Source organism: Talpa europaea, assembly GCF_964194135.1.
Source record: "Talpa europaea genome assembly, chromosome: 1".
NCBI classification, from domain to species: domain Eukaryota; kingdom Metazoa; phylum Chordata; class Mammalia; order Eulipotyphla; family Talpidae; genus Talpa; species Talpa europaea.
The window spans coordinates 129,501,661-129,517,349 of NC_140073.1; the positions used below are offsets into that span (position 1 = coordinate 129,501,661).

Sequence of the window (15,689 nt, forward strand, 5' to 3'; positions counted from 1 at the left end):
TTTCCTGTAAATCCCCAGCTGCAGAACTCATCCACATCGCACTGGCCCTACTGCATTGCCTATAACATCAGCACCCAAGTGGATTCAGGAATTAACATCATATTTTCTGGAGAAATTGCACCAGACCACAGGCTGTGCAGGAACACAGCTGACCAAAATTGTTGCTTTATCATCACGTAGACACTGCAGTCCATCAGTGCATGACTCAAGTGTCCAGTTGCACAGTGCTCTGTGATTGTCTGCTACGGGGCTCAGGGGCCTTAGTGGCAGTCCTGCTAGCATCCTGTACTGAAGGATACTACATGTTGAGTGCATTTAATAACTACACTGAAATGAAAGGTTTACTGACCCTGAAATCAAAACATTTTTAAAAGGAAAAATGCAGAATATGCAGGTATGAGTATCTCAAAAAAATTCAAATATATGGCAACCCTTAATTCAAGACTTGAAACTCTAATATACATTAGAAATATATATGTTGATGAGTCTTGAGACTCAATGGCATGTTAAAATGACTTTCCCATTAATAGCAGGATTTTTGTCTTCTGTTAAATAAAATTTTATTCCGTAGGTTTCTGAAAGAGTAATTTTTTAAGTAGTATTTAAGTGAAGATGTGTATGCTGCTCCCCTCATTTTCATTAACCTCTCTGGGAAATCTATTTGCAACTCAGAGTCCCTTGAGTCAAAATGGAGTCAATAAAAATTGCCTTTCTACTAACATTTGCTTCATCATCTTGGGTTCTGAGCTCTGCCTAAATGCTATTTTATCTAATTTAACAATTAAAATAATAACCCTTGATTAATTTCTCCAGTGTAGTGTTAAGGAAAGGTTAACCGTACTGAGGTTCTCTAGCAAGGAATTAATAAAGGAATCAAGAGTTCGGCTCTCAATAAGACAAGACTACCCAGATTTCTAGTGGGAATATTTCATAGCACAAGTATGTTTTCTTTGGGGAGTTTAACTCACCAAAATTATTAAAAATTGAGATCAAACACTGGTGCAAGGCCCCAAAGGAAATCATACTAGAGTGGAGCGATTTTTATCAAATAAAAGCCTGCAAAGGTAAAGTATTTTTGGTGAAATAAAAGGCTTTCTCCCGTACCAAAGGAACTGTCTGTGTTTTAGGTTCAAACCATAAAATCTGTATGGATATTTAATAGGTGTGTAGAAAACATCACTGTGAAATGAATGCAGATTTCAAAAGGCTGAGCTTACACATGCAGGCAGCCATCACCATCCTTTCTCAACTACTAAAAGCTACTCTCACTCTGGTACCCAACAAGAGTTCCCACCAAGATCTAACAGCAACCAAGTCTTTGAAAGAGCTAAATAACATTAAGAGGACAGGAAAAAAAGGAGGAGAGAGCAAGCAAGAAAGTCAAAATCATAGTGTATATTATGCAGTTCCCTAAGGGGACACTGAGATCTCGGACTGCAGTACATAGGATATTATTATTGTGACTGAGATGAACTTAATAAAACCCAGCACACAGGCTGGGGAAACCAGGGTCCCAACTGATGGGCTACTTCCCAGACCAGATATTTTAAGTACATATGTACCTTTGTGATTTATAGCAATTACTTAAACAAGAAAGAACAAAGCTAGCACAGTACTGTATTTTTACTCTATGATTTAAGGCAACTGCTTTATAATTTATAGAAGATCCAAAAGAAAATATTAATTTAATATTTTAAAAACCCTAAAAAAACCATTTAATCCACTGCATATGAACCCTCTGAAAATCTTATTTTAATCTTTAATGTTATCTAAAGGATACCACCCAGCCAAAGGAGGATGTTATTCTACTTTTAACTATTTTTGAGAAGTGTCACCAAAATGCAAAGTGATTTGTTTCCTGGGGAAAAAAAAAAGTGACAAATCCTTATCCTAAGGAAAATGTAAGTTTCTACTTTTCTTAAAGCAAAAATCCCAGAAAGAGTACTGCATTATTTTAAATTTGGGGGAAATCAGATATGAAACATTTCAATCTCAAAAGGATTCCTGGATTCTTAAATTCTTTAGCTCTAAAATAATTTCTGAACCACAAAATGAAGCATGTCATTATAGTTTCTCCCCCTCTCCCAAAAGGCCATAGTTTCAACATGGTTCTAATCTCACAAGTTCAACACAGAAAGATAAGTCAAGCCCTTGTTTTCAAACTCCAAAGGGATTCAAAGGAATCAAAGGGATTCCTTTGGGGTTAACATAGAGGTATAGGTTTAGGTTTGTGGGTGACCTCGGTGTCACCAAGGAGGCCTTGCCTGTCATGATGAGATCCATTTTATCTTAGCACCAAGGCTGCCCAGGTGGAAATAAAGATGATAAAGGAAACTGTACCTAATGTTCCCATGATTTTAAGTTCACGTCTTCACTTTGTTAACAGAAGTAGAACTGACAAACAGATACCTTTGCAAAGAACAACGTTGTATCTGTTATATATGAGAGGCTGGGTGTGAGAAAGATGACTTCACTGAGTCATAATTCAGAGGAAGAAAAGCGCTCCATCTCAGAAGCTTTTCTTGGTTAAAAAGGAACCTGTCTCCCTCAAACTCGCTTTCAAGCTATACATCAATCTTCAATATAATTATGTTTGACAGAATATAAGCTCTTGGCAGTTAACTTGTTTACAATAAATGCTTAGTTTGGGTACATGGACTGTATTTCAGTCTTATAAATATCAAACACAAGCCTACAACAGTCCCATTATGGGACTGAGAATTATTTTGCTATAAATCTTTTTATTGGGGGGCCAAGGGAATTACTTTGCAGCTTGTTTTCCACTAACCACTTGGAACAGTGTGAAAAGAGGTACATTTATACTCTGACCCTGTGCTAATTGGCATTCTATACATTTCCATGGTAGAATATGTGCTATCAATGCTTAATGTGCAAGGCCGGCCCCCAGACAGTTTTGCCATGGAGGCAAAAACCACACTTGCAACAAAATGGTTCTCACTAAAGTAGAGCATTTTCCTACATTCTTTTTCTCCTCCAAGCCTCTTGGGAACTAATGACCATTTGTGACAGCATTGGCAGGCTTTTGATGGTAAACTCCAGTTTTGGGTGGTTTATAAGTTAGCTATAAAAAGTGTGCTTAAGGCTCAAACTTACTGTATGAATGAAACTGTAAATAGAGTTACTATTGTTGAATGTTACCTGGAGATTCATTTCAGAAGGAAAGAAATCAGGATCACCTTATTTATCCTGGTAAAGTGCCTTAGCTTAGGTCTTAAATGTGTAATAACTTCTCTTTCAGAGAACAATTTGTTCTTATATTTCCTCAATAATAAAGGGTGGTTGGTCTTCTAGCACCACATCTGCCAAACCTATATAATAAAATCTTGTCTATATGGAACTCACAGGCTGAAAGGTAGGCCAGACTTTAGGAATATTCTGACTTAGCCCCATTCTCATCCATATATCTTCAGTAACATTCTGAATAACTTGTTATTCACAAGATGACAATGTATCATTGCAAGGTTTCCTCACTTGTTTCTTAATTTCACAAGTACCCTATAATCAGGTTCTATAAAAATTCAACTTTAACACAGTAGTAAGATATATAAAAAATCATTTTAAGAACCCTCCTTTAAGTATATTTTCCAAAATAACTTATACTGAGAAATTCAGTCCCTTTTTTACTTAATAGCGAGATTCTAATTTCTTTCCTTCTAGTCAATGTTGAAATTACAGTTGACATATTTTTCATATCCCTCAGCTTCTATTAGACAAAGGAATTAATTTATTATTTTTTCAAAGGAACTAATTTATAAGTTTCAAGGTTCATCAAATATAATTTCATAAAATAAAATTTACCACATGATTTTTTAGTGGAAGAGGGGAAAAATATTTTCATTGCATTATCAGTTTTACAGATCTTTCTTGTTAATATCAAAAGCACTAGTTTGCAAGGTGAACTAATGGAAAATTGTTAAATTCACCTACAATAATCACTTCTCTTTTTTTGAAATAATAAGCCCTTTAAAAACCTTGACTATTTAACTGTTACTTACTTGGGGTACGGGGAACATGGAGAAGGTGACTGTATGAAAAAAGAATTACTATTTTTAATTGTACAACAAAAATTCCCTCCAAGGCACAAAGACATTATGCCAAGTTCCACCCAGAATTAATGTTTAGGTTTAAATTATAAACTCCAGAAAAAAACTGAACCACTAATAGACCCTTAAAGCTCATGGCATTAGTCAACACTGTTATGTTATGTAAATGTTAAAACCAAAAAACCCTTTGCTAACAAAAGTATTTTAATGAAGGCACTATTAACTAGACTCTCTGAACTGAATTTTTTTTTTTAAGTCTTTTGAGTTGTTTGATATAAATTCCACTCTAACGGGGATTATGCTGGGGATCGTTCTGGGATTATGAGACCTCCACTGGGAAGGGTTTATAGTCTATCTTATTCCTTTCATTTTGCCACCCTCAGAAAGGTTTTTAAATATTGAACCAAAGAAAACTATTCGCTACAGATCAAAGACATATTCTTCTAAAACTCTCTCAACTGAGCTCAACCTTGGGGTCCAGCTACCCCGATGACCAACATTATTTGCAGTTTTAGTATCCCCATATTGAGCTGGGGTTAACATCACTGTCTGGGATAACTCCACTATCAACACCCAAGTTTCCAGGAGCTTGTAAGAAGTACAACCCAGACTGAAAGCTGGCTACTGATTTTGGCTGCTGCTGGCTGACTCGCTCCACACTGCTGAAAGCTCCACTCTGAGGAATAACAACTGGAGGCTTACCAATGTCAAGGATTATCCATTTAATGGTTCCAGTGATATGGAGGTCAAAGCCCATGCCTCTCTGGGGACAGGTTTGTCACTTAAATGAATGAAGGGTGTGCAATATCTTCATGGACCCCTCTTGTGGGTCCACCCACAACCCACATGCACTAAGAAGGCTATGCATTCTTCATCTTCAGCTCTCCCTCCCCTTTAGCTTGGCCAGGACTGCCAGAGGAGGATCAGCAGACTCAGAGACCACACCAAACCCTTCCTTGGCAGGGCTTTGTAACAAGAGGAGCACTCATTATTTTTGACTTCCATTTACACAGGTGGGAAAAAAAAAAAGAGGAGGGAGTTATACCTCAGATAGCTGTAAGAAAATGATTTCCCTTCTCAAACTGTATATGAAGGCAAATCAAGGAATACTTTTGATGTCTCTGAAGAAAACATCTCCCAGGGGTTCCTTTCTGAACTCCCCAGGGAAGAGCAAAATCTAAATGGTCCCTCTCCAAAACAGATTTTAGCTAATAAACAAGAGAAAGTAAGTGAAAGGCACTTCAGTTATTCTGTATCATCTCTAAGACTAAAAATTTGTACATTGTGTGACAGGTCCACCTCATTTTTCTTAATGATGTTTTTATTATTCTTTCACTCAATTAAAGCAGAAATGGATATTGCATCTTCTGACTGTATAATTGTTATTGTAATCTGTTTTCGATCACTGCTTGGGAAATGGGTTCAAAACAACATAAACTCTCCACTGCCTCAGAAGGCAAGTCATTTTCTTTTACTACGACACTTAAAGAGACATTTATCATGCTGCTCTGTTAGCATCTCTGGATTATGACAAAAGGAAGTTCTGGTTCTGTTAACCAAAATAATAATAATAATGTTTAAAAATAATAATATTTCAAAAACATTGCTATTTTAAGAGTTTTGATATGAAAGCATGTTCTTAATAAGCAACAAATTTTGCCTTCCCTTATATGTATAAATAATTGGAACAACTGCAATAAAAATGCAATTTAAATATAGGAAATAATTGGAAATTTGAAAAATTTGGTTATTTTTAACTCTATTTCTCTGGTCATTTCCCAGGAATTTCAAGCATAATAACATCTCTTTGCAGAAAAAAAAAATTTTTTTCTTGTGTGAAAAAGAAAACAATCAAATTTGATTATAAGACAACTGATACATATACTTTCCAATCAAATACATAAACAAGAAAAAAAAATTTAAACATAAAGATATCTATTTGTAATGTGATGAAATTCAAATGATTTCTGTTAAAAAAAAAAAAAACATACACACAAAATCACCTCCTAGATCTTACTGGGCTAGACAATATTTCTCCTAACTTGGGACTCATTAATTTTTTAAAAATCTGTGCAAGTCTACAACAAAACAAAGAAAGTCACTGAGTCACTGCCTATATATTTCAGTAACTCTGCAACCATCAGTGGGCACCAGTTACTCTAGTGTGATAAGCATCTTTTTCATAAATAGTAGCTTGCCCTGATTCCCTCTAACTTTTTGACTGTTGTTGTTATATTAAGCTACAGTTTAATAACCCACTGTGCTAAAATAAAAGTCCATACCAATGATAAGACAAAGTAAGAGCAGACTAAATTTGCCTTCAACATTAGCAAATAGCAATAGCACCAAGGAAAACTAAAATTAAAATGCACTTCCCCAGAGTTTTACTGTACTAGTCTGTCATAACCATAAAGAATACTTTTATTACGATGTAAGATGGTCATAATTTGCTAATAACTTTAATGTAAGTTTCAAATTCTTGAAATTTCCACTAATGTTTTTCTTCACTTTAAGCATTTGTGAAACTAGTAACTATAATATTCACTAGCTTATTTTTAAGTTTTAAAAGTACACACATCAAATAAAAAAGAAAACTATATACTCCATAAAACCAAACTGTTATAATTATATATCTAAGGCACATTTGCTCTATTTTAGGTCACTTTTACCTAGTTTGAAAAACTGAAATAAGTAAAACTTTGTAACTGAGAAGCAAAAGACAAGTTGTAGAAGACAATTTCTGATGCAGCCTTTCATTGCCACTTAATTATACCGATTTTATCACAATTTTCAAATCACTGCTATTAAATGGCAAAACAATTCTGTTAATTGAAAACAAAGAAAATTATATAGACTTACATGACTTTGAAACTCTACCATGGAACATTTTTACATCAATACTGTGCAGCAGAACGTGTTTGTGGGGCTTGTTCCACGTCAAAGAAAATAAATAAATGTTGGATTGATCACTGATAATAAGGGAACCAATGTAACTTCAGAAAACGGAAACACTATAGAGGCTACATCTGTGTTCCTTTTTAAATCTGTTAGTCCTCAACCAGCTTTTGTTCTAACTCACATCTCAATTCCACTCAGGGCCATCTACTTTGACTTTGAAAATATCTATCACATTACCCATAAGTAATAGGATGAGGAATCCTTCGTATGCAAAAATCCTTTTTTTTAACTGGCAACATAGACATTTTCAAACCTACATTGCACTTCAAAATAAAAGGAAGTCACAGCTCTCCTTACTGGAACCCTAAATTAATGCTGGAGAACACTGGTGATTGGGAGTGAGAAAGACTCCATACAATCAGTCAACAGAGGGAAATCACTCCCTTTAAAATTGCTATAAAGAATGGAAACTAAAAGGCAAACTTCTTCATTTTTTGAGCTAAGCATAAAGGTACCCTACTTGAAACCATTTTCAGTTATTTCTTTAAAAAATAATGAGTTAAAATGCGTGGGTTAGATCCAACATTTCACTGCTGTTCATACTCTTGGGGAGTAGGGGGGAGGGGAAACTTGCTGCCAAAGCTTCTGAAAAGAGAGTTTGGGCTGCTAATTTTCCGTTCACAAAATCTAAATTCCCCTTATGCATCTCACACAACCCATGAAATAATATGAAACAGTATTATATCACTGCAAATTGAGACATTTTTATCAAAATAAAGAGTGATGATGCCAACATTTCATTTGTCATTTCCCACTTGTCACTTTTCACTGACAAACTGTTACACATACAACTTTTGTCAAATGCTCCATCTTTAAATATGTTCCAAAATGCCATTGTATCTCAGCGTTCGTGTAAGGATGGTAGTAAAAACGACATGTTACCACACATTAATTATACAGGTTTAAAAAAAGAATCCACTTATTAGATAAAGGAATATAATTTTCACTTATTTTACATGACTAGGGAAGACTGTTTGGCTTCCTGAACTAACTAACTATGTACATATTCTATGCATCTAATATGATATTATTAGCTATATGAAACTTTTTAATGGTGAGAAATTGGGTCATTTTCACAACAGAAATCCAAAAACCCTAGAAGACCAAAGAAAATGATACAATTCTGTTATCAATCTGGCCCTATTCATTTAACGTCTTTTGATCTGTATACACGTAAAACTATTCTGATTTTTTTTTAAAGAATAAGGGTTTTAAATGCTCAAAGACTACCAAACTTCACTGCTTATCAGATACACCTTGTCAGACATACCAAATGATTACTGTGCCTTGCCTGCGATAAAGCTGATTTCCATATTCTTAAAATAATTCGAATTCATTCTTAGATATCTAATAAATGATGATTTGCCTGTTTCCCTCCCTCAGAAATATATCTTTTATACTTAATTTATATGATGTATTAATATGTAATGCTATGGAAATATATATATATGAAGAATTAACAGAATATCTGGAAGTACAGATTAATTCTGCTGGTGACAACCCCCTGGGAAAAGATGATATTACTCATTTTCTGCAGGGGTTTAAAAAAGGATGCCTTAAGGGACAACTATGTAGCTCTAACATACATACACACACACACACACACACACACACACACACTCTCACTTCACTGCAGATGATCTTGAATATATAATGGTCAGTGGGTTTCTGCTGATGGGACACAAGGCTTCCAAAATTACTCACAACATCAAATTATGCTCAGGACTTTGAGGGGTGGATACCCTATGTTCTATTTAATGTGTATGTTTCATTGCATATATTTTTTAACCAAGTATATCTTTATTTTAATAACAGACCAAGGACTAAAAACACTTCAGAGAAGGGCTATTTTTCTACCTCAGCAAAACTACAGAGGACACGCTAAATTGTTGGATGACCCCAAAAACCTAAGTTCATTCTATTTAAAAGATTTTAAAACCTTTGTATAAAAAGTAGAGTAAGAGGAAAATACAATCTTTTCTCATCTGAATAACACGTGTCCTGCCTTCAAGCATAACGGTGTACATCCTAACTAAGATGAATGCAATGAGCTTTCTCCGTTTTGTCAATGTTGACAATACATTTCCAAATTTGTAAGTAGATTCTGTATTTCAATATATAAATAACTATGTTCTTTCATATCTGCACTCTTTTCTAAAAAGTAAAATGTTTCTCTATAACTACTAATATGGTGACTACACCTGACCCGAAGTGCATTTCTTTTAATCGAAAAGGAAATGTTCCACATGCAGACAATTAAACTAACTGTAGTTGTAGACAATGTTTAGCTCTAAATGAGGCCCTGCCCAACAATTGTGATCACATTTGCTTCCCTATTTGAATATATCAGTGTGTGTTGCATAATGATTTCCCCCTTTGCAGTAAGACAGTTATGTACTTAAAAGCACAGGCTAGTAGCAAGAAGAATAGGTCCATATGGGGCCAACAAGTTACAAGATAACTCCATAAATAATTCTTCAACAAAATTAAATTATCTTAAAAAACAATCCTTTTCCAAGAAAGCAATTTTTTTTTCAAAAAAAAGCAAATATCTCTAAAAGATATTTTCCTTGGTTTAAACATTTTCCCTAAAATCTAGGATATTTAACAACAAAAAATTATCAAAATTCATAAGAAAATTTAAAATATCAAAAAGATTTCTGATGTTTAATGCCTCCTATCAGCAAATACACCATCTGGTATACTCAAGCGCTGTTCATTCAGTTTAAATAAAGCTGTCTGAAAGTTCTTCTTTAAACCAAACAGTAAAAAATGAAAATGTTTGTGTTAACAATGAATGAGACACAATAATTTATTGCTATTAAAGCACAACTGGCCAGCGCCTTTCAGCAGACCAGGAGGAAAGCAGAAAGCCTTGCTTTCTCTGAAATTTGATTGGCATCACTTTCGTTTCATGCTGTAGGTTGCGTGGCTGAAGCATTACATACAGCAGAACAATTTACTTAGGCTAATAGTGGTTCTGATTCTTATTTTTGTCATCCTTAATAATCTTTTCTTTTCTGTATCTTCAAATATATCTGTAAATTTTAATCAATGATTTCACAAATATAAATTTCCCCACCATTAATCATCCTTTTTCAAAATCCTTATGGAGTGAATTACTAGCTGAGAGGGGACGCCAATTCTAGTAAGTGAATGTTACCCAGCAGGGATATAAAGCTGTCAACACCACCGTGCTCTTGCTTGCTCTAAACTCTCTCCCAGCCTTCATATGTTTTTTAAAGAGATATTAGTCTTGTTTTTTTCTCCCGAGGACCTTCTATAAAAGCTGACTGTCATATACCTCTGAGCACTTATATTTTATTACACACATGTTTTAAAATGCACTGCTTAGATAAAAGCAAAAACATACTAGAAAGTGTTAGAAAGACAAAGCAAAACTGATCTAGTTTCTAATAGAGTCCTCTGAAGCTAACCACATTGTAAACAACGCACTAACTTTTAAGTCCTCTATTAAAAAGCAACCTTGAAGACTATGATAGCTTATCTATCACGTTGATGAGTGAAATCCAGTGAAATCTCTTTTATTTATGAACACTTAGTTCTCATGAAAAATCAGCAAACACTCTCTTCCTAAAAAAGCAGAATAACAACAGCAGCATTAACTATTGTAACCAATGCATTCAGAAGCATTTAGCCACCTCACTGTTTATCAAAAGCACTAAGATAAACTGACATTTTATTGGGCAACCAATTAACTTAATGATTTCCCCTATTTTTAGGAGGAAAGCTTTTAAGAAAGAGAATCACTAGAGATTAACAAATACTCTCCAAATGTTGAGCTCTATTTTTAAAACATTTTATTATAGCCATCTTTACAGCATTGACAAGACAGCAATATATCTAAAATAATACGCAGCTATAAATATTTTTGTTGTTGTCTGTACTTATTATATTGTTTTATTAAAAAGCTTACATAAGAAGATAGGACAACAGAAATGTAATCTATTTTATATTCACCCTATGTTCAAAAAGTGTCTTTTAATTATAAAAACTGCTCATTAGAAATATATTAAAAACATTAACTAGAATGTGCATTTTCAAAAAAGACTGTTTCTCTCCAACCTATACTTAATCTATAATTAAAAGTTACGAAAAAATAAATTGTTAACATTTCGGTGGACATTTGAAAACGTCATAGACTTAAACCCACAAAATAACCATTAATATTCAATAGGGAAACTTCGTACTATCAAAATTTTACGTTCAAAATTGCCTTATTTTAAAGCTTTCTAAATTAAAATCTTCCCCCAAATCTAGTATACTACATAGAATGAAATCTTACTTTCAAAAAGTCTTTAAAAATCTACCATATGTAAACTATCTTAACCACTTTACTATTATTATAAATGGTATTTACTGAAACAAAATAGTGTTATCTTTATTTTCAGTTTAGAAAGTAGTTAATAAAACCTTTGATATTACTAAATTAAGTTAAAGCTCAGAGAAAGTGACTATAGCAGCCTGTTGAAACAAATTCTCACTAAGACTTAATAAGTTAATATCAAATCCATTATAAGTGATTAAATGGGAATTATCGTCTCAAAAAATAATGAAAAGCAACTACTGCTGTATTATACTAACAGTATCCCTACTCAACAAAATGCAATTTCTTTCATTGTCCAATATAATATACAGAAGAAAAAAATTAGGGGAACACAAATGTCAACAATTATATTCTAAAAGGTTTAGCAACTTCTTTCAATTTGGTGGGTGAATTTTATCAGTACTTCAGAAACCAATCGAAATTTCAAGCCCAAGTGTTTTCCTTCTGCATAAGGCCATTTTAAGAATACATACCCTCCAAAGACTTCCAAAAGTTTTTCAACTGAACACAATTAGCATTCATCACATATCTCACATTTGGTCCCACCATACTCACTATATATTTTTCTTTCTTGTATGTATATATACTAAAGGATGATGCAAAACCCAAAGTTATTGTTCCAGTCTAAAGACAAAACACTAATAAACACCACTTTTAAAAAGTGGGTCACTGAACTGTCAAGTTTCCATTTGCTTCATTAAAGCATACCTTCAAGTGCCCAAAATGGAAGTTATATAAGCCACAACCTATAGCCAAACACTTTTTAAAAGATTTAAAAACTGCAAGAATGTTTCTCAACTGAGATAATTAATATAAGCAACTAAGGCAAACCATGCTAATTGTCTACCATGAAGAAACAATAATAGAAAAATAAGTAAAAATTAAAAATGTGCTTTTATAAAATTTCTGTTTTTAACCCTTTCAAAGGAAGCGACCATTTAGAGTTAAGAATTTACTTCAAAATACATACAAATGGCTATTTAGAGCACAGAGATTGGAGCTACTCACTAAGTTTTGCCAGGATTTTGTATCACTTCAGATAAATATGGACAGCTATATTAAGTAGATTACTATTGAAAATATTAGGGAAAAAACTTCTAGAAGCAAAAAAATTAAAGAAGTGATTTATCCTAAACACAAAGACTGCATGTCATATAAAACTGCATTTTATATTTAAAACAACAAAGTAAATTTACACAAAAACCTCATACGAATTTAATAATGTTAAAATTTCTTGCCTATTTTTATTTCATGAAAGTGATTTACCTAAGCACTTTAAAAGATGTTCTTTAAATAATATTAAATTCCTGGGAAGAAAATCAGCCTGCAGCCAATACGGCTACCCTGCTCTTCTTACCTGTTGTTCTAGATTCACAACAAAATTACAAGTGCTTATAATTTCCAACTTGACAGACAATGGTAACATCAAAGACCTTAAGAGCCTTATAGATTCGTGGTGTTACTCTATTTCCCAACTGAACTATGCCAGGAAATGTCCTCGGTTGTTACTCATTTCTGTGGAAGCACCGTCCCAACTACCAAGTAACACCAACACCCCTGCTTCTATACTAGCCTGCCTGAGCTTTAATGACTAGTCCACAGAATCGAATGCACCTAAAATTCATCCCTACAACAGATACTCCGAGGCGAGGCAAAAGAGTTAAATCACTAAAAAGCTCTCTAGGAAAATCTAGAAACAGTTAGCTGGCTGTGACATAAACCTGCCAACACCTCAGCACACAGTGGCAAAGTGCCCAAAAAATGCCACCCTCTGGGTAAACCACTTTCTTGTTTAAACTCGAGATGAAGCTACCAGTTGCAGATGAGAGGCGACGGGGGCATTATTTGGCAACCTGGAATTCACTTCCTGTAATTCTACACCACGACAGCGCCTAATCAACCTGAACCCTGACACCCGGGCCATTGTCACCAGGCCGCGGGGTGCGCGCGCCTCCCTGCCCGGGCTGTTACCTCCCACGGCCTTGGCCACAGCGCCGTTGGGCCTCCCGCGGGCTCCCATGGGGCTGCCGTTCTGCTCCAGCCGGGCCACCTTCACCGGGGGAGGCCCTTTGACATCGGGGCTGCCGCTCCGCCGGTCGGGGCTGTCCCGCAGACACGGGCTCTCGCTCCGCCGCTCCATGCTGCTCCGACTCGGAGACAAAGTTCCCACCGGCAGGTCGCAATAAAACGCACAGGGACCTAGGGAGGGGGTGGGGGGGTGGGGAGGGAGAGGGGAAAAAAAAAGAGGGAAAAGCGCTCACACACGTGATAGACGTTCAGGCCAGTGGCAGAGCGCGGCACCACTGCCACACAAACTTCCTCCCACGCTGCCCGAGGGGCCTGAGCCGAGAAGCTAGTCCTAACCTTTCACGGGGCGGCCCGGAGGGAGCCCAGAGCTTGGGGTGCTGCGACTCTGACCTGTCACTGCTACCCAAGAATTAGCCTTCAGTGACGACGTCGCGGTCCGCACCCAGGGGTGCCCAGAAGCGTCCCATTCATTGGGACCGGTTAGCATAAACCGTCCCCGGGTGCTACAGCCTCGCCGTCTGGGGGTCAGGGCTGGGGAAGAAGTGAACTTCATAGAAAGGCGTCTCACCCACCGGAAGAGGGAGGAGGTGGGTGTACACAAGTCCACACGAATTCGAATTAACCACATGATGGATGCGCTGTGAAGGCACGGCAGGAGCCAAAGGCCTGGCAAAAGTCCACTTGAATCCCCGCTTTTTACTTTTCCCGAGTAGGTCTTGCACTGTGCGCACAAAATCAACCCTAATTCCACATCAATAAGCATCCCAGACACAGGTGGAGGTGTTCAAGAGACCAGCCTCCCGAATCACCATCGCAAGGGCGGGAGCTACTAATCGTTCTTATTTTGGAACGTTCTTATCTTCATCCGATCCTAAGTGAGTTTTTTAAAGCTCTTCAGCATAAAACACACACACACACACACACACACACACACACACACAAATAAAAAGCCTTTGAATTATTAGATGCAGGAGCAGCTTTCGTCCACCCCAATTTTTAAATCTCTCCAAAAAAGTTTCCCCCTGGGTCACTTGGCTGGCAGCGCGCTCCTCGCGGCACCCACAGATCTCGCACACCCTGGATTTTGGGGGAGCAGAGGCGAAGGGGGAAACACCTAAAGGAACGGCACTCGACGCCGCCACTGCCATCGGCGAGGAGCAGGAACCTGGCACGACAGAGTGCGCTGGGAATCCTCGCGGGCGCGCCGGCCGCGGAGAAGGCGCGTCGCCACGGCTTAGAGAGACAAGGTGGGGGCGGCAGAGGCGAGGTGAGAGGGAGACGTGAGGGATGCAGAGACTGAGCAGCGAGGCTGCGGGAGAAGATCCTGCCCGCGCTCCACTAGCTGCGCGGCCCGAGCCGGTGAGCGCCGCAGGGAGGAAACTTAGCGCCCCCCGGGGCTTCCCCAAACTCCCGAGGGCCGCGCGGGGAGCCGCTGCCCTGCGTACTTACTGCTCACGGTCTGTCTGTAACTTGGCTGGCTGGGGCTCTGTCCATGGAGCAAAAGTAGAGAATCCAGGGTGAAAAGTTTCTGGTGCTTTGCCTTGCAGTGTTCGCTTAAGTCTTCCTTTCTCTGTACTCCGTCCCCTCGCCTCTTCCCCAGGTCCTAACGTTTAAGGTCCTGGGTCAGGGTGTCTTCTAGAGCGGAGATGGTTGTTATGTTGATGATGACTTGGGGGGGGGGGTGTAGGGGGAGGAGGAGGAGAGGCAAAGGAGGGCTCCACCAAAGGGGGACCCGAGCGAGCGGGGGAGGGGACGCGGAGGAGGGGAGGCGAGAGCAGGAGGCTGAAAAAGCCTTTTCACACCTCCGGGAAGAAGACCCGTTCTGGAGAGAAAGGGCTGCGAACTGGGAGACGGCGGAGGCGGGCCCGGGCTGCAGCCTCGCTCCGCCGCCGGCTCTCGAGGAGGCGCGGTCGGAGCTGCCGGGCTGGTGCCGCCGAGAGCCGGGAAGGCGCAGGGGCCCGCGACCGCGCGCGGGAGGCAACGCGGCGGCGGCCCGAGCTGTCACCTCCAGCCTCTCCCCCGCCGGCCGCCGCCACCAGCAGCCGGAGCCGGACTCACTGACAAGCCGCAGAGACACACTGAGAGGGAGATGATTATTAGTTGCGTTGAGTCATCAGGCAAAGTGAGTCCTTTTGGGTTGTCCTCGGTTTCCGATTTCGCCCCCTCCCCCTTTCCGTCCCCAGATCTAGCGCCTTCAAAATAATAATTTGGGGTGGGGGTAGGGGAAGTCTCTGGGCTATTTCGGGATGAGGGCTGGGGGGAAGAAATCTAAACCCCAGCCAGGCTGGTCC

The 15,689-nt window shown here is 38.2% G+C and overlaps 1 protein-coding gene across 2 annotated transcripts in view; it reads right to left on the bottom strand.

Annotated features, from left to right (window-relative positions):
- Positions 1-13,525, bottom strand: part of SATB2 (SATB homeobox 2) — a gene marked incomplete at its 5' end in the record, with an annotated part of 173,457 nt that extends 159,932 nt beyond the window's left edge. The window contains one exon of one of the 2 annotated variants that reach the window (XM_084252893.1): positions 13,342-13,525. In XM_084252893.1, the coding sequence (XP_084109019.1) occupies positions 13,342-13,510 (169 nt within the window). Of the gene's footprint in view, positions 1-13,329 lie in introns of both variants that reach the window. The other variant, XM_084252892.1, reaches the window with a different exon arrangement.
- Positions 13,526-15,689: the final 2,164 nt, after the last annotated feature.